The sequence below is a fragment of the mitochondrial genome of Fenneropenaeus chinensis (genome assembly GCF_019202785.1).
Source record: "Fenneropenaeus chinensis mitochondrion, complete genome".
NCBI lineage: Eukaryota > Metazoa > Arthropoda > Malacostraca > Decapoda > Penaeidae > Penaeus > Penaeus chinensis.
Genome location: NC_009679.1, coordinates 1 through 16,004, shown reverse-complemented (window position 1 = coordinate 16,004; position 16,004 = coordinate 1). Strand labels below are relative to the sequence as shown.

General features: G+C 31.1%; 13 protein-coding genes across 13 annotated transcripts, besides 24 other annotated features; 4 read left to right on the top strand and 9 right to left on the bottom strand. All coding sequences in view use genetic code 5, as the record gives it.

Annotated features, from left to right (window-relative positions):
* Positions 1 to 3: 3 nt before the first annotated feature.
* Positions 4 to 68, top strand: a tRNA (tRNA-Tyr).
* A 1-nt stretch (position 69) lies between these two features.
* Positions 70 to 139, top strand: a tRNA (tRNA-Cys).
* Positions 140 to 158: 19 nt separating this feature from the next.
* Positions 159 to 227, bottom strand: a tRNA (tRNA-Trp).
* Positions 228 to 1,227, bottom strand: ND2 (NADH dehydrogenase subunit 2). Its single transcript has one exon. A coding segment is annotated over exon 1 (1,000 nt).
* Positions 1,228 to 1,295, bottom strand: a tRNA (tRNA-Met).
* A 31-nt stretch (positions 1,296 to 1,326) lies between these two features.
* Positions 1,327 to 1,396, top strand: a tRNA (tRNA-Gln).
* A 7-nt stretch (positions 1,397 to 1,403) lies between these two features.
* Positions 1,404 to 1,475, bottom strand: a tRNA (tRNA-Ile).
* A 997-nt stretch (positions 1,476 to 2,472) lies between these two features.
* Positions 2,473 to 3,324, top strand: an rRNA (s-rRNA).
* Positions 3,325 to 3,396, top strand: a tRNA (tRNA-Val).
* A 3-nt stretch (positions 3,397 to 3,399) lies between these two features.
* Positions 3,400 to 4,766, top strand: an rRNA (l-rRNA).
* Positions 4,767 to 4,833, top strand: a tRNA (tRNA-Leu).
* Positions 4,834 to 4,838: 5 nt separating this feature from the next.
* On the top strand, positions 4,839 to 5,777 carry ND1 (NADH dehydrogenase subunit 1). Its single transcript has one exon. The coding sequence runs from the start codon at positions 4,839 to 4,841 to the stop codon at positions 5,775 to 5,777; it is 939 nt and encodes a 312-aa protein (YP_001382119.1).
* A 17-nt stretch (positions 5,778 to 5,794) lies between these two features.
* Positions 5,795 to 5,868, bottom strand: a tRNA (tRNA-Ser).
* Position 5,869: 1 nt separating this feature from the next.
* On the bottom strand, positions 5,870 to 7,006 carry CYTB (cytochrome b). Its single transcript has one exon. The coding sequence runs from the start codon at positions 7,004 to 7,006 to the stop codon at positions 5,870 to 5,872; it is 1,137 nt and encodes a 378-aa protein (YP_001382118.1).
* Positions 7,007 to 7,009: 3 nt separating this feature from the next.
* ND6 (NADH dehydrogenase subunit 6) lies at positions 7,010 to 7,525 on the bottom strand. Its single transcript has one exon. It carries the CDS (start codon positions 7,523 to 7,525, stop codon positions 7,010 to 7,012), a length of 516 nt encoding a protein of 171 aa, YP_001382117.1.
* A 1-nt stretch (position 7,526) lies between these two features.
* Positions 7,527 to 7,593, top strand: a tRNA (tRNA-Pro).
* Positions 7,594 to 7,661, bottom strand: a tRNA (tRNA-Thr).
* A 2-nt stretch (positions 7,662 to 7,663) lies between these two features.
* On the top strand, positions 7,664 to 7,963 carry ND4L (NADH dehydrogenase subunit 4L). Its single transcript has one exon. The coding sequence runs from the start codon at positions 7,664 to 7,666 to the stop codon at positions 7,961 to 7,963; it is 300 nt and encodes a 99-aa protein (YP_001382116.1).
* On the top strand, positions 7,957 to 9,297 carry ND4 (NADH dehydrogenase subunit 4). Its single transcript has one exon. The coding sequence runs from the start codon at positions 7,957 to 7,959 to the stop codon at positions 9,295 to 9,297; it is 1,341 nt and encodes a 446-aa protein (YP_001382115.1).
* Positions 9,298 to 9,364, top strand: a tRNA (tRNA-His).
* A 9-nt stretch (positions 9,365 to 9,373) lies between these two features.
* ND5 (NADH dehydrogenase subunit 5) lies at positions 9,374 to 11,096 on the top strand. Its single transcript has one exon. A coding segment is annotated over exon 1 (1,723 nt).
* Positions 11,097 to 11,164, top strand: a tRNA (tRNA-Phe).
* A 19-nt stretch (positions 11,165 to 11,183) lies between these two features.
* Positions 11,184 to 11,253, bottom strand: a tRNA (tRNA-Glu).
* Positions 11,254 to 11,320, bottom strand: a tRNA (tRNA-Ser).
* Positions 11,321 to 11,323: 3 nt separating this feature from the next.
* Positions 11,324 to 11,393, bottom strand: a tRNA (tRNA-Asn).
* Position 11,394: 1 nt separating this feature from the next.
* Positions 11,395 to 11,459, bottom strand: a tRNA (tRNA-Arg).
* A 2-nt stretch (positions 11,460 to 11,461) lies between these two features.
* Positions 11,462 to 11,526, bottom strand: a tRNA (tRNA-Ala).
* On the bottom strand, positions 11,527 to 11,878 carry ND3 (NADH dehydrogenase subunit 3). The gene has a single exon. A coding segment is annotated over exon 1 (352 nt).
* Positions 11,879 to 11,944, bottom strand: a tRNA (tRNA-Gly).
* COX3 (cytochrome c oxidase subunit III) lies at positions 11,945 to 12,734 on the bottom strand. Its single transcript has one exon. A coding segment is annotated over exon 1 (790 nt).
* A 9-nt stretch (positions 12,735 to 12,743) lies between these two features.
* Positions 12,744 to 13,418, bottom strand: ATP6 (ATP synthase F0 subunit 6). The gene has a single exon. It carries the CDS (start codon positions 13,416 to 13,418, stop codon positions 12,744 to 12,746), a length of 675 nt encoding a protein of 224 aa, YP_001382111.1.
* ATP8 (ATP synthase F0 subunit 8) lies at positions 13,412 to 13,570 on the bottom strand. Its single transcript has one exon. The coding sequence runs from the start codon at positions 13,568 to 13,570 to the stop codon at positions 13,412 to 13,414; it is 159 nt and encodes a 52-aa protein (YP_001382110.1).
* Positions 13,571 to 13,640, bottom strand: a tRNA (tRNA-Asp).
* A 3-nt stretch (positions 13,641 to 13,643) lies between these two features.
* Positions 13,644 to 13,711, bottom strand: a tRNA (tRNA-Lys).
* COX2 (cytochrome c oxidase subunit II) lies at positions 13,712 to 14,399 on the bottom strand. Its single transcript has one exon. A coding segment is annotated over exon 1 (688 nt).
* A 5-nt stretch (positions 14,400 to 14,404) lies between these two features.
* Positions 14,405 to 14,470, bottom strand: a tRNA (tRNA-Leu).
* COX1 (cytochrome c oxidase subunit I) lies at positions 14,471 to 16,004 on the bottom strand (the record flags this gene model as incomplete). Its single annotated transcript has 1 exon — positions 14,471 to 16,004. A coding segment is annotated over one exon (1,534 nt), but the record flags the coding sequence as incomplete, so codon positions are not given.

The following is a 16,004-nucleotide window of genomic DNA, read 5'->3' as shown; positions in this document are numbered from 1 at the left end:
TAGGATAAAATGGCTGAGTTATAGGCGATAGACTGTAAATCTATACACGGATTAGTATCCTTTTATCATGGCTTTGTAGTGGAAATTATAAATAAGACGTCAGACTGCAATTCTGAAGATGCGTAGAACGCCGGAGCTTAAATGTAATAAGATAATTTTAAAGCTTAGGAGATTTTTACTCCTTTTGATAGCTTTGAAGGCTATAAGTTTAGATAACTTAAAGCTTTATAAAATGATTATAAACAATCTGGGAGCTAACAACCCAAATATGTTAAAGTATAGTATGTAAGGTGTTAAGTAAGATTTAGCCACCAATTTGACACTTCATTTAGTCTTGGGGCTTGAGATTGTAAAGGCTGTTATAGCAATTCGTAGATAATAAAATAAAGTTAAAAGAGCAGAAGCTAAAAGAATACCGAGAGTGATAAATATATGGGTAGAGATTATCTCTTGAATAATAAGTCATTTAGGGATAAATCCTGTAAATGGAGGTAAACCTCCTAACGATAGAAGGGATGAGAATGTCAGTATTTTTATTTGGGAAGAATGGGAAGAGTGATTTAAGATATGAGAAATATGGAAAGCTTCTTGATAATTAAAAAGGATGGCGATAGAAGTAGAAATAAGACAATAAAAGGAAAAGTAGATAAGCCAATTTGTTTCTCTGATTAGGATAGCTGATATTATTCATGCTATATGATTAATGGAGGAGTAAGCTAAAATTTTACGGAGAAAAGTCTGATTAATACCTCCAATGGCTCCTACTAAAGCTGATGTAATAATAGCTGCTGGAATAATAGGTAAACTTGGTGAGTATAGAACATAAGATAGTAGTGACAGAGGAGCAATTTTTTGAATAGTTATGAGAATAATAACTTGGGGCCATTGTAATCCTTCTATTACTCTAGGGAATCAAAAATGAAAAGGGGCAGCTCCAGATTTTAAAAGAAGAGCAGCCGTAAATAGTAGTGTAGACAATTCATTAAATGATATTGTAAATGAAGCTGATATAACAATAATTGATGACCCTAAAGCTTGAATCAAGAAATATTTTAGAGCTGCTTCTGATGAGTATTGGTTATTCTTTGAAGAAATTAGAGGAATAAAAGATAAAAGGTTAAGTTCAAGCCCAATTCAAGCTCCAAATCAGGAGGAAGATGAAATGGAGAGAAGAGTTCCTAAGGATAGAGTAGAAAAAAATAATATTTGAGAAGAAGAAAGTAAAATTAAAAAGAGAGGGAGTAAACCCTCATAAATGGGGTATGAGCCCACGAGCTTACTTAGCTTATCTTTTTGGTTTACAAAAAGAGTAAACTAAATTAAAGATATACTCTGGTGTATAGTGCACACAAAGTTTTGATCTTTGGGGGAATGGTGTTGATTCCATTGGGTGTAAAAAAAAAGGGGGCAATGAAGGTAAGATTTTACTTACATGTTTTACCCTATCAAGATAATCCTTTTTCAGGCACTTCATTTTATGTAGAAAATAAAAAATAATAAAGATAATTATAAAGAGTCTTTTTCATTGTATTAAATTGTGAGTTAGTAGTACATAAAAAAATAAAAGGAAGGAAAAAAGTTAAAAATTAAGCACTATATATTAAATTAAATATATATAACCCCATATTTCATTTTTAAAGTCTTCTTTTTAATTAAATATATTAATATTATTTTAATAGATATGTATAAAAAATAGTGTCTTCTTGAAGAATGAAACTTTAATCAGGTAGAATTTAAGTTTCATATAAGAAGACACTATTTTATTTTTAAAGATATAATTTTAATGAATTATAAAAGGATCTAGATGTATTTACTAGTCTTTATATACTTAAAATAAAATACAACTTAAAATACCATAAATATTTACACTATTTATGTAAAGATCAAAGAACATTCTTTAACTACACTTAATACTTTACTTTAACTATAATAATAATTCCATACATGGTATGGAGTATAGGCATTTATAATTAATTTAGATAGAATAAAGGTTTAACTACATTTAATTTAATATATAATTAAATAAATATTATATAAAATCTTTTTAAAATGATGTGCTTTAATAATTATATAAATTAAACAACTTATATCTACTATATAATTTATTTAAGTTATAAAAATAAATAAAAATTAAACGAACCTTTAAATGTATATAAATTGAAACATTCTAAAAAATAATAGAGGGCTTTTTTTGAAAATACAAAAATAAATGCTATTATAAAATAAGAATACTTGCATTTATTTATAATAAGTTCACAAAATATAACGTTAAAAAATACTTATAATTTTTAAAAGACTGTTAAATAATTATTTTATATAAAAAAAGGGGAAATCAGGAGGAAGGTTGGATCCTAAATTAAAAAATGTACTTAATATCTATTAAGATAATATATATATCTTACGCCACGAAATTTAGTACATTAGTAAAAATGTTTATTCTTACAGGGTTAAACACTATTTGTGTTGAGATAAAGTTTTATCCTGGCTTATTCTTTCACTTTTAGGTCAATGGTACATGTAAAATCTGTTGGGACAATAAGATTCGTTGTTATATACTAAAGGTTAGCGAATAATTAGAATGGAGAGGTTTCTTTAAGAAATAAATTCTCAGTACCTAATACTAATTAAATAAATGTAAGTTAGAATTGATGATCCTAATTATATATCTGGCTAAAATTTGTGCCAGCATCCGCGGTTATACTGAAAGGTAACTTGAAAGAGATTTGGTTAAAAACAGTTAAATTTATTGATTTTCTTTTTTATATATCTGTACTAATAAAGGGTGAAATCAATTTTTTAGTATACAGTAGAATAAAAGTTGTAATTATAGTTGAAGCTGTTAAGGTAAAGAGATGAACCAGGATTAGATACCCTGTTACACTTTATTTAAATTGTTATTACCTGGGTACTAAACAGTTATTATCTTGAAACTCAAAGGATTTGGCGGTAACTTAGTCTATTTAGAGGAACCTGTCCTGTAATCGATAGTCCACGAAGAATCTTACTTTATTTTGTAGTAATACAGTTTGTATACCGTCATTATTAGGTAACTTTTATAAAAGATAAAGTTACTAAAATAGTTTTGCTAATATATTAGATCAAGGTGCAGCTTATAATAAAGGAAGAGATGGGTTACAATATAACAGAAATAGACGGAACAATAAATGAATATTTGTTGCTAAGGTGGATTTAAAAGTAAAGAGATTTTAATAAGGTCTCTTGATTTTAGCTCTAGGTTATGTACACATCGCCCGTCGCTCTCGTTAACTAAAGCGAGATAAGTCGTAACATAGTAGGTGTACTGGAAAGTGTACCTAGAATTTTCAAGATGGAGCTTGAATAGTTAAGCATCTCACTTACGTTGAGAAGTTCGTTGTGCAAACCAATGTATCTTGAGAATTAAATCTTATTAATGTGATTACAATAGTAGTATAGTAGATAGTAATAAAATTATTTTAAGATCTCATTATTTGAGTAGAGTGAATCGAAAGAAGATTTATAAAGAATTATAGAATAAAGTACTGTAAAGGAAAGATGAAATATATTGAAAATTAAATTAGTATAAAGTAAAGTTAAAAACTTGTACCTTGTGTATTAGGGAAAATCAAAATAATCTTAATAAAAAAGAAGTCCCGAAAGAAGAAGAGCTAATATAAATATATAGTTTTCGTATTAATGAAATTGTAAAATTTATATTAGTAGTGAAATGCTAGCCGATTTTTCATATCTGGTTATTGGTGAATTAAATTAAATTTAATTACTTTTAGGTAAAAAAACTGTGGAGTAATAAAGAATAGGAGGGAAAAGCTTCTTATTCTAATATAGATAAGTTATGATATAATAAATTAAAGTATTGCTGAATTAGGCTTAAAAACAGCCATATTAATAAAACGTTCTAGTTAATGCAATGTTGTAAGTTTTAATATTTTAATAATAAAAGTCTAACATTAAGTAGCTAATATTTGTGTTAAATAAAACATCAGAAGTAATAATGATTTTATTAGTAGAAATAATATGTGGTAAAATAAAGTAAAATAAAAACAAAATTTTTAATTGCTTAAGGTATAATTAAGGAACTCGGCAAATATTACTTTTGCCTGTTTATCAAAAACATGTCTATATGATTGTTATATAAAGTCTAGCCTGCCCACTGATTTAGTTTAAAGGGCCGCGGTATATTGACCGTGCGAAGGTAGCATAATCATTAGTCTTTTAATTGAAGGCTTGTATGAATGGTTGGACAAAAAGTGAGCTGTCTCAATTATAATAATTGAATTTAACTTTTAAGTGAAAAGGCTTAAATGAATTAAGGGGACGATAAGACCCTATAAAGCTTGACAATAATTTAATTATACTATCAATTGTTAGTGTAACTTGGTTTTAATTAATATTTGTTACGTTGGGGCGACGGGAATATAACAAGTAACTGTTCTTAAATATTTAATAACAAATATAATTGGAAAACTAGCATGATCCTCTATTAGTGATTAAAAGATTAAGTTACTTTAGGGATAACAGCGTAATCTTCTTTGAGAGTCCTCATCGACAAGAAGGTTTGCGACCTCGATGTTGAATTAAGGTATCCTTATGATGCAGCAGTTGTAAAGGAAGGTCTGTTCGACCTTTAAATCCTTACATGATTTGAGTTCAGACCGGCGTGAGCCAGGTCGGTTTCTATCTCTTAATTTTTGAAAAGGTATCTTAGTACGAAAGGATTAGATAGCTGGAATAATTTCTGTTTAATGTGATTAAGCATAATATGTATTGTTGCCTTGGCAGAGTTATGCATTGGACTTAGGATCCAATAATGTGGGTTTAATCCCACAGGTAATACTGTGATAACATTAATTATAGTTATTAATTACTTATTATTAATTATTTGTGTTCTAGTAGGAGTAGCTTTTGTTACTCTATTGGAACGAAAAATCTTAGGTTATATTCAGATTCGTAAAGGACCTAATAAGGTTGGTTTTATGGGGTTATTACAACCGTTTGCCGATGCTGTAAAGTTATTTACTAAAGAACAAACTTTGCCGGTTATATCTAATTTCTTACCTTATTATCTTTCTCCTGTATTTAGTTTATTTGTATCTTTAATTGTATGATTAGTGATACCTTACGAGCTAGGTCTAATAAATTTTAGTATGAGGACTTTATTTTTCTTATGTTGTACTAGATTAGGGGTGTATACTACTATGAGAGCAGGATGGTCTTCTAATTCTAAGTATTCTTTATTAGGTAGATTACGAGCTGTGGCTCAAACAATCTCTTATGAAGTAAGACTTGCTTTAATTTTATTATCATTTATTTTTTTAGTAGGAGGGTTTGACTTAAGCTTATTTAGTTTATATCAGCGGGATGTATGACTTTTATGGTTTACTTTCCCGCTATCTTTAATTTGGTTTGCTTCGTGTTTAGCTGAGACTAATCGAACTCCTTTTGATTTTGCTGAAGGAGAATCTGAGTTAGTGTCTGGGTTTAATACTGAGTATAGAAGAGGAGGGTTTGCGTTGATCTTTATGGCTGAATATGCTAGTATTTTATTTATGAGAATATTATTTGCTCTTATTTTTTTAGGAGGGAACTTAGTTAGACCTTTTTATTATGTAAAGCTTGTTATAGTTGCTTTTGCTTTTGTATGGGTTCGAGGTACTTTACCACGGTTTCGTTATGACAAACTTATATATTTAGCTTGAAAAAGATTCTTGCCTGTTGCTTTAAACTATTTAGTATTTTTTATAGGGGTTAAGGCTGCCTGCTTCATTTGTATATTATAATTGTAGTTTTTTAAGAAAATCAAGTTACTAGAGGATTCGAACCTCTATAGTGAGCTTTCAAAACACATGCTTTCCTATCAGCCAAGTAACTTTTAATCTAGTATTTTATCTCATCAAATAAGGGTAAGGGGATTAATAATATAATAAGAGAAATATAAAACAGTTAGGATTTGTCCTGTAAGGACGTAAGGATCTTCAACGGGACGAGCTCCAATCCACGTTAGAAGGAATACGATACTAACTAATGATCAGAATATAAGTTGATTTAAAGGATAAAAAGCTAATCTTCGAAATTTTGCTGCGTGAGTAAAAGGTAAAATAAGAAGAATAAGGATAGATATAACTAATGCAATAACACCTCCTAACTTATTAGGAATAGATCGAAGAATAGCGTATGCAAAGAGGAAATATCATTCTGGTTGAATATGAGCGGGAGTAACAAGAGGGTTGGCGGGAATAAAATTATCTGGGTCTCCTAATAAATAAGGATTAAGGAGAGTTAATAAAATTAGAGCTGCTAGTATAACAATAAATCCTGTAATATCTTTAAATGTGAAGTAAGGGTGGAATGGAACTTTATCTACGTTTCTAACAATTCCTAAGGGGTTGTTAGATCCTGTTTGGTGAATGAATAAGATGTGAATAATAGTAGCAGCAGCTACAATAAATGGAAATAGAAAATGAAAAGTGAAGAAACGTGTTAAGGTAGCATTATCTACCGCAAAACCTCCTCAAATCCATTGTACAAGATCTGTTCCAATATAAGGAATAGCTGAAAATAAATTTGTAATTACAGTTGCTCCTCAAAAGGATATTTGTCCTCATGGTAAAACATATCCTAGGAAAGCTGTTGCTATTACTAAAAGTAAAATTACAACTCCTACTGATCATGCATGAAGGTATAGGAATGACCCATAATAAATACCTCGTCCTGTGTGTATATATAAACAAATAAAGAAGAAAGAAGCTCCATTAGCATGTAGTGTCCGAAGTAGTCATCCGTAGTTTACATCTCGGCAAATATGAGCAACACTTGAAAATGCAAGGTCTACATGGGCAGTATAATGTATAGCTAAGAAAAGACCAGTTACAATTTGAATAACTAAACAGAGTCCAAGAAGAGACCCGAAATTCCATAAGGTTGAAATATTAGCTGGGGCTGGCAAGTCTACGATAGCACCATTTAAGATTTTAAATAATGGGTGTGATTTACGAATTGGTATTGTCATTTATTAAGATGATAGTCGGAGAGGACCAAAAAAAGTGTTAGTAATTTTTACTACTACAATTAAGGTTAATAGAAGATATATCACGATAAATAAAGTTAAATTTATAGTGGTATAATTATAAATAGAGCTTAGTAAAGACTGAGTTGAAGAGAACTGGTCATTGGGTAATGAAGATTGTTGAATTGAAATAGGAGTATTTAGTAAGAGAGGATCTAAGAAAATTATCATAAATCTTGCTAATAATACAAAAGCAGATACTATTATTAATGAGGTTGAAAATCTAAAAGATTCGTTGGAAGCAAGGGATGCTACATAAATAAATAATACTAATATAGCTCCTAAGAAAATAAGAAATAAGATATAAGAAAATCAGAAGGAGTTCATTGATAGCCCGGCAGTAACACAAATTATGATAGTTTGAAATAATAGTATAAGTCCTATTGCCAGGGGGTGAAAGAGGCGAGTAAAAATAAGAGAAGAAATAATAATTATGGGGGAGAGAGTAATAATGAGTGAAATACAGAGAATAGTTTAATTAAAAATACTAGTTTTGGGAACTGGCGATAGGAGGTAACTCTTTTCTCTGATGCTTTAAGAAGAATCAATACTTCAATTCCGATTTACAAGACCGGTGTTTTATTTAAACTATTAAAACTAATGTTAATTCTTAATTTTTATTATATTGTTCCTGTTGTGAGAGTTTTATGTGGTTTATGAGTCTTTGTTTCCAAACGTAAACATTTGTTAAATACTTTATTAAGTTTAGAGTATATTATACTTAGAATTTTTTGAATTATAAGATTACACTTGTCTAATATAGGTCATGAAAGTTATTTTGTTTTATTTTTTTTAACTTTAGCTGCCTGTGAAGGGGCGTTAGGGTTAGCTCTTTTGGTGTCAGTAGTGCGGACTCACGGTAATGATTGTTTTAGAAGATTTAGAGTATTACAATGTTAAAGTTTTTGTTGGCCTGTGTTATATTGATACCTTTAGTAAATTCATGGTGAGCCGTTCAAAGTTCTTTATTTGTACTTTCTTTTATTATAATTATTTATTGTCATCACGACTTTGGTAATTATATAATAGGATGGTGTTTTAATTTAGATTCTTTAGGTTATATTTTAATTTTATTAAGTTTTTGAATTACGAGTCTTGTGGTTTGTTCTAGACAAAAAGTGTTAAAAGATAATAATTATCCTTCTCTTTTTTTGGTAGTTAATATCTTTCTTTTATTTTTTCTAGTAATAACTTTTTCTGTAAATGATTATTTACTATTTTATATTAGTTTTGAAAGTTCTTTAATCCCTACTTTAATTCTTATTTTAGGGTGGGGTTATCAGCCTGAGCGGTTACAAGCAGGAGTATATATATTATTTTACACTTTATTTGCTTCTTTACCTTTACTAGTATCTTTAATTAGATTATACAACATGAGAGGTAGTTTAACACTAGGATTGGTTGAAAGTGTAAAAGGAGTGGGATTCATTCCTTGTGTGTGGTACGTAGTTACTGTTTTTGCGTTTATTGTAAAATTACCTATATTTTTGGTTCATTTATGGCTGCCAAAGGCACACGTAGAGGCCCCAGTAGCAGGATCAATAATTCTTGCAGGGGTGTTATTAAAATTAGGAGGTTATGGTTTAATTCGAGTATTACCTTTATTTAGAGAAGTTAATAAAAGCTTATCTTGGTTGTGAGTGAGAATCAGGTTAGTAGGAGGAGTAGTTGTAAGTTTGATATGTTTACGTCAGGTAGATATAAAAGCTTTAATTGCTTATTCTTCGGTAGCTCATATGGGACTTGTTTTATCTGGACTTGTAGTGTTTGGTTGATGAGGGTTAAATGGTGCTGTAGTAGTAATAATTGGCCATGGATTATGTTCTTCCGGTTTATTTTGTTTAGCGAATATAGTATATGAACGAGTAGGGAGTCGAAGTTTACTTATTAGTAAGGGTTTGATTAATTTTATACCTAGAATAGCATTATGGTGATTTCTTTTAAGTGCGGGTAATATAGCAGCTCCTCCTACTTTAAATCTTTTAGGAGAAATTAGTTTAATCATTAGAGTTGTATCTTGAAGAAAAGTAACAATGTTGTCTATTGCTTTATTATCTTTTTTTAGAGCCGCCTATACTTTGTATATATTTTCACTAAGACAACATGGTAAATATTATAGATCTTTATTTTCGTGTTGTTCTGGTAAGGTTCGTGAATATTTAATCTTAATATTACATTGGCTACCTTTAAATGTACTAATTTTAAAAAGAAGAACAATTATATGTATTTTATAAATTTAAATAGTTTAAATAAAACGTCGGTTTGTGGTATCGAAGATATGATATTAGTTCATTTTAAATCGTGATATGAATGGTTTCAATATATTTATCAAGAATATTATTTCTACTGAGAGGATCTTTAAGTTGTTTATTTTTTTCATTAATGTGCTTAAAAAGTGGGCAGGCTTGATTTATTGAGTGAGAATTATTAAGATTAAATTCTAGTTCTGTGGTAATAACTTTAATTTTAGATTGAATATCTTTTATATTTTTAGGTTTTGTAATATTCATTTCTTCTATAGTATTATACTATAGTGGAGAATATATAGCTGGAGATAATAATATAAATCGTTTCATATATTTAGTATTGGCTTTTGTAATATCTATAGGGTTTCTAATTATTAGCCCTAATTTAATTAGAATTCTTTTAGGATGGGACGGGCTAGGACTGGTATCTTATGCTTTAGTTATCTACTACCAAAATGAAAAATCAGCCAACGCTGGGATATTAACAGCTCTTTCAAATCGGGTAGGAGATGTAGCCATCTTGTTGGCAATTTCTTTATTTTTTAGTCTTGGTGGGTGGAATTTTTTATTTTATGTAGATAATTTACCTTCTATAAATATAAATGGTTTATTGTGTGGTTTAGTAGTGTTGGCTGCTATAACTAAAAGAGCTCAGATTCCTTTTTCTGCATGGCTACCTGCGGCTATAGCAGCTCCTACTCCTGTATCTGCGTTAGTTCATTCTTCAACTTTGGTTACAGCAGGAGTTTATTTATTAATTCGATTTAGCCCTGCTTTAGAAGGACGACTGTCCCAAAGAGTATTACTATTACTATCTAGCTTGACTATATTTATGGCAGGGTTAGGAGCTAATTTTGAATATGATTTAAAAAAAATTATTGCTTTATCTACATTAAGTCAGTTAGGGGTAATAATAAGAATTTTATCTCTTGGTTATGCTGATCTTGCCTTCTTTCATTTGTTGGCGCATGCTTTATTTAAAGCACTATTATTTATGTGCGCTGGAGCTGTAATTCATAGTGTTAAAGACTATCAAGATATTCGAATAATAGGAGGATTAGTTTATCATATACCTTTAACAGGGATATGTATGAACTTAGCTAATTTAGCTTTATGTGGTACTCCTTTTTTAGCTGGGTTTTATTCAAAAGATATAATCTTGGAGGTCGCTTTTATATCTCCTATTAATATGATTTCTTTTTTGTTGTATGCTTTGGCGACGGGATTGACAGTATGTTACACAATACGTTTAGTTTATTATACTTTATCAGGAGATTTTAACTTGGGGAATTTATATTCTATTAACGATGAAGGTAAAATTATAACTAATCCTATAATCGGTTTAAGAGTAGGGGCTGTTTTTGGGGGTGCAAGTTTAGCTTGATTAATTTTTCCTTGCCCTTATATAATTTGTATAAGACCTTTTTTCAAAATACTTGCTTTAATTGTAAGAGTAATTGGGGGAGTCATTGGTTATATATTGAATTTAAATGCTGTAAATTATCAGCTGAATTCTCTAAATAGTTATGAGCTAGTTGTTTTTGGGGGCTCTATGTGATTTATACCTTTTTTATCTACTTACGGGTTAAGAAAAGGATTTTTAAAAAGAGGAGAAACATACCAGAAAGTAGGTGATATAGGATGGTCCGAGTTTTATGGAGGACAAGGTACTTATTCTTTTATTATAACAAGATCTAAAAGTTTGCAAACACTTCAAGATAATAGTATAAAGGTTTATATATTAAGTTTCTTACTTTGATTAATTGTTCTATTATTCATCGTTATTTATTTATATAGCTTATAAAGGAGAGCATCGTATTGAAGCTACGAAGGAGATATTTTTTATCTGTAAATACATTCTATTTATAGTACATTGTTTTTAAAAGGGTTGGATACCTTTAGTTTTACAATGAAAATGTAACGTGTTTATTACACTATAATAACAGGAATATAAACGGAGTTTAACCGCTTAAGAAAAAAGTTAGCAGCTTCTTCTTGATCTACCTATTCCTTTCTTGGTTAGAAGTTAAATTTCCTCATTTCTATCATTAACAGTGATATGCCTCTACTTTGGCTTTAACCAAGTAAGTAAAGGTGAGTTAACACCAAAAATCAGGCCGAAACTGAATGCAATATTTCGCTTTTTACTTAATGAAGTTAGCTCCTAATGGAGCACTTTCTGAGTGCAAATCAGATGTCATTTTTGACTATAACTCCAATAAGCTCATTCTAATGCACCTTGGTTTCATTCATGGTATAAACCGATAAGTAGAATAAGGATAAAGGCAAATCCTGTAAAAGCCCATGCCGAGATGTTCGAGAAGTTTATAATAATAGCTAGGGGTAATAAAAGGGTAATCTCAACATCAAAAATTAAAAAAATTACTGCAATTAAGAAAAAACGAAGAGAGAATGGAAGACGGGCTGACCCTTTTGGGTCAAACCCACATTCAAAGGGTGAATTTTTTTCTCGGTCTGTAATAGTTTTTTTTGCTAAAAGGGACGCTAAAACCATGACTACTACTCTAATAATTAAGGTAATTAAAATTGAAATTAATAAGATAATCATTGCCTTTTCTAGTAATTTACTAGACCTTCTGGTTGGAAGCCAGATATACTGTTATACTAAAAAGGCAGCCTCCTCATCAATAAATAGAAATATAGAGGAATAATCATACTACATCTACAAAATGTCAATATCATGCGGCAGCTTCAAATCCAAAGTGGTGTGAGGATGAAAAATGGCATTTGTATAGTCGGTATAAACATACTGAAAGGAAAGTTCTACCAATGATAACGTGTAGTCCGTGGAATCCAGTGGCGACAAAGAAGGTAGAACCATAAACTGAGTCGGCAATTGTAAATGGCGCTTCATAATATTCTAGGGCCTGAAGAGCTGTAAAGTATATTCCTAAAATAACTGTAATGGATAGTCCTTGAACTGACTGAGTGTAATTGGCTTCTATAATAGCATGGTGAGCTCACGTTACAGTTGCTCCAGAAGCAAGTAAAATGGCAGTATTAAGAAGAGGAATTTGGAAAGGGTTAAAAGTTTGAATTCCTGCTGGAGGTCAGCATCTACCCACTTCTACATTAGGAGAGAGACTTCTATGAAAAAATGCCCAGAAAAATGAAAAGAAGAAAAGTACTTCAGACGTAATAAATAAAATCATACCTCATCGAAGGCCAATAGTTACTGCTTTTGTATGTAATCCTTGGTAAGTTCCTTCTCGAGTAATATCTCGTCATCATTGAATTATAGTAAGAGTTGTAGCAACAACTCCTAATACAAGAAGGTCAGGGTTAAATTGGTGGAATCATTTGACAAGTCCTGTGGTTAATATCATAGCTCTGATTGAACCTGTAAGTGGTCATGGTCTTATATCTACTAGATGAAAGGCGTGGTGTCCGTGAGATGATGTCATTAGTTATAATTATGTTACTTCACTAGCATAAAGGGTTCTTAATACAGCGAATACATAAGATTGAATTACTGCTACAGCAGCTTCTAAAATCAATAATAAAATTTGTCCAATAATGAGTATAGAAACAAGGGTAGTTGAAAGAGAGGGACCAGTGCTACCAAGAAGTGTAAGTAAAAGATGTCCTGCAATTATGTTAGCTGCAAGACGTACTGCTAGAGTTCCTGGTCGGATAATATTTCTGATAGTTTCAATTAACACTATAAATGGTATAAGAGCTCCTGGGGTTCCTTGGGGAACTAAGTGAGCAAATATATGCTGGGTATGATTAATTCACCCAAATATTATGAAAGCTAGCCATAAAGGTAATGCAAGGGCGAGAGTTATAGTCAAATGGCTTGTTCTGGTAAAAACATAAGGAAGTAGACCTAAAAAGTTGTTAAATACAATTAAACTAAATAGACTTACGAATGTAAGAGTAGTTCCTGTATGAGAGGCACCTAGGAGTATTTTGAATTCATTATGCAATGTTTTGGTAACCAATGATCATAAAAGGGATCATCGAGAAGGTATGATTCAATATAAAGTAGGTAAAAATATAATTCCTAAGAAAGTAGAAAGTCAGTTAAGAGGAAGAGACAGTAAACTAGAAGTAGGGTCAAAAACTGAGAATAGGTTTGTTATCATTTTCAATTTATTTCTGTTTTTTGCAACTGAGTAGAGGGAGCTTCAATTTTAGAGGGTACTTTAATAAAATAATTTAAGATAATGAACATAATAAATGTAGCTGAGAATATAATAAATAAATTTAATCATAATAAGGGAGCTATTTGTGGGATTGAAAAATATCAAATACTTTGATTACTTAAGCGTGACAAGCTTATGTTATAATAAATTAACTAATTTTTCTTTCACCAGAAGTAGTCGTTAGTTACTATTATAGGTTTAAAAGACCTACACTTACTTTCAGTCATCTGGTGAGGCATCTCTAGCGGATGAGATTCAGTTTAAGAAGGAATTAACTGATACTCTTTCAACAACAATAGGTATAAATCTGTGGTTAGCACCACAGATTTCTGAGCACTGTCCATAAAATAAACCGGGACGGTTTATTAAGAAACTAACTTGATTAAGTCGGCCGGGGATTGCGTCTGCTTTAACCCCTAAAGCTGGTACTGTTCATGAATGAATTACATCAGCAGCTCTAATTAATACCCGAATTTGCGTATTTATAGGGAGAACAGTTCGATTATCTACATCGAGAAGTCGAAATCCGTCTTCGGCAAGTTCATTTGAAGGAATTATATAAGAATCAAATTCAACCTGTAAAAAGTCTGAGTATTCATATCTTCAGTATCATTGGTGACCGATAGTTTTTAATGTGACACTTGGGTTATTAACTTCATCTAGTAAATATAATAATCGTAAAGAAGGAAGGGCGATAAAGACTAGGATTAGAGCAGGAAGAACAGTTCATACAATTTCGATGGTTTGTCCTTCTAGTAAGAATCGATTTGTAAAAGTATTGAAAAATAATGTTGAAAGTATGTAACCAACTAATGTTGTAATTAAGATTAATACTACTATGGCGTGGTCATGAAAGAAAATTAATTGTTCTATAAGGGGAGAAGCTCTATCTTGTAAACCTAAGTGACCTCATGTTGGCATAAGTTTTCTAAAAGAAGAAAGGTTCTTCCTGGTAGGAGCTTAAATCCTATGCATCTATCTGCCATTTTAGAAGTTAGTAATTAGGGGAATTTCTATATAACTATGATCTGCGGGTGGTAAATTATGTTGTCACTCAATTGAAGTTGGTAAAAATAATGAAAATATAACTGGTCGTGCTACGGTTAGAGCTTCTCATACAATTATAACAAAGCCTAAAACAGCGATTAATGATACGGTAGACCCAATAGATGAGACTACATTTCATGCTGTGTAAGCATCTGGATAATCTGAATAACGACGAGGTATTCCATTAAGTCCTAAGAAATGTTGTGGGAAGAAGGTAATATTTACTCCGATAAATATAACTAAAAAGTGTACTTTTAATCACTTAGGGTTTAAGGTTAGACCAGTAAATAAAGGGAATCAGTGAGCAATACCAGCAAAAATACCAAATACTGCTCCTATAGAAAGAACATAATGGAAATGGGCCACTACATAATAAGTATCATGTAGGATAATATCAATTGATGAGTTAGCTAAAACAACTCCTGTGAGTCCCCCCACTGTGAATAAAAATACAAATCCTAGGGCTCAAATTAAAGAAGGGCTATAATTTAGCTGTGTCCCGTGGAGGGTTCCTATTCAGCTAAAAATTTTAATTCCTGTGGGAACAGCAATAATTATTGTAGCAGATGTAAAGTAAGCACGGGTATCAACATCCATACCTACTGTAAATATATGATGTGCTCAAACTACAAATCCTAGAACTCCAATAGCGAGTATAGCATAAATTATTCCAAGGGTCCCAAATGCTTCTTTTTTACCTGATTCTTGACTAATAATGTGTGAAATTATCCCGAAGGCGGGTAGAATTAGAATATATACCTCCGGATGCCCAAAGAATCAAAATAAATGTTGGTATAAGACAGGGTCTCCACCTCCTGCAGGGTCAAAAAATGAAGTATTCAGATTTCGGTCTGTTAAAAGTATTGTAATAGCCCCTGCTAATACTGGTAAAGATAATAAAAGTAGTAGGGCGGTAATAAATACTGCCCATACGAAAAGAGGTATACGGTCTATAGTTATACCTGTAGATCGTATATTGATAACAGTTGTTATAAAATTGACAGCTCCTAAGATAGACGAGACACCAGCTAGATGCAGCGAGAAAATACCTAAGTCTACTGAAGCTCCGGCATGAGCAATTCTAGCTGATAAAGGAGGATAGACTGTTCATCCTGTTCCTACCCCTCTTTCAACTATACCTCTGGAAAGAAGTAACGTTAACGAAGGAGGTAAAAGTCAGAATCTTATATTGTTTATACGAGGAAAAGCTATATCAGGAGCACCTAATATCAGAGGGACTAATCAATTTCCAAATCCTCCAATTATGATAGGCATAACTATAAAGAAAATTATAACAAAAGCGTGGGCTGTAACTACAACATTGTAAATTTGGTCATCTCCAATAAGACTTCCTGGTTGACCTAGTTCTGCACGGATAATAAGTCTAAGAGCGGTACCTACTATTCCAGCTCAGGCTCCGAAAATAAAGTATAGTGTTCCGATGTCTTTATGATTTGTAGAAAATAATCATCGTTGCGT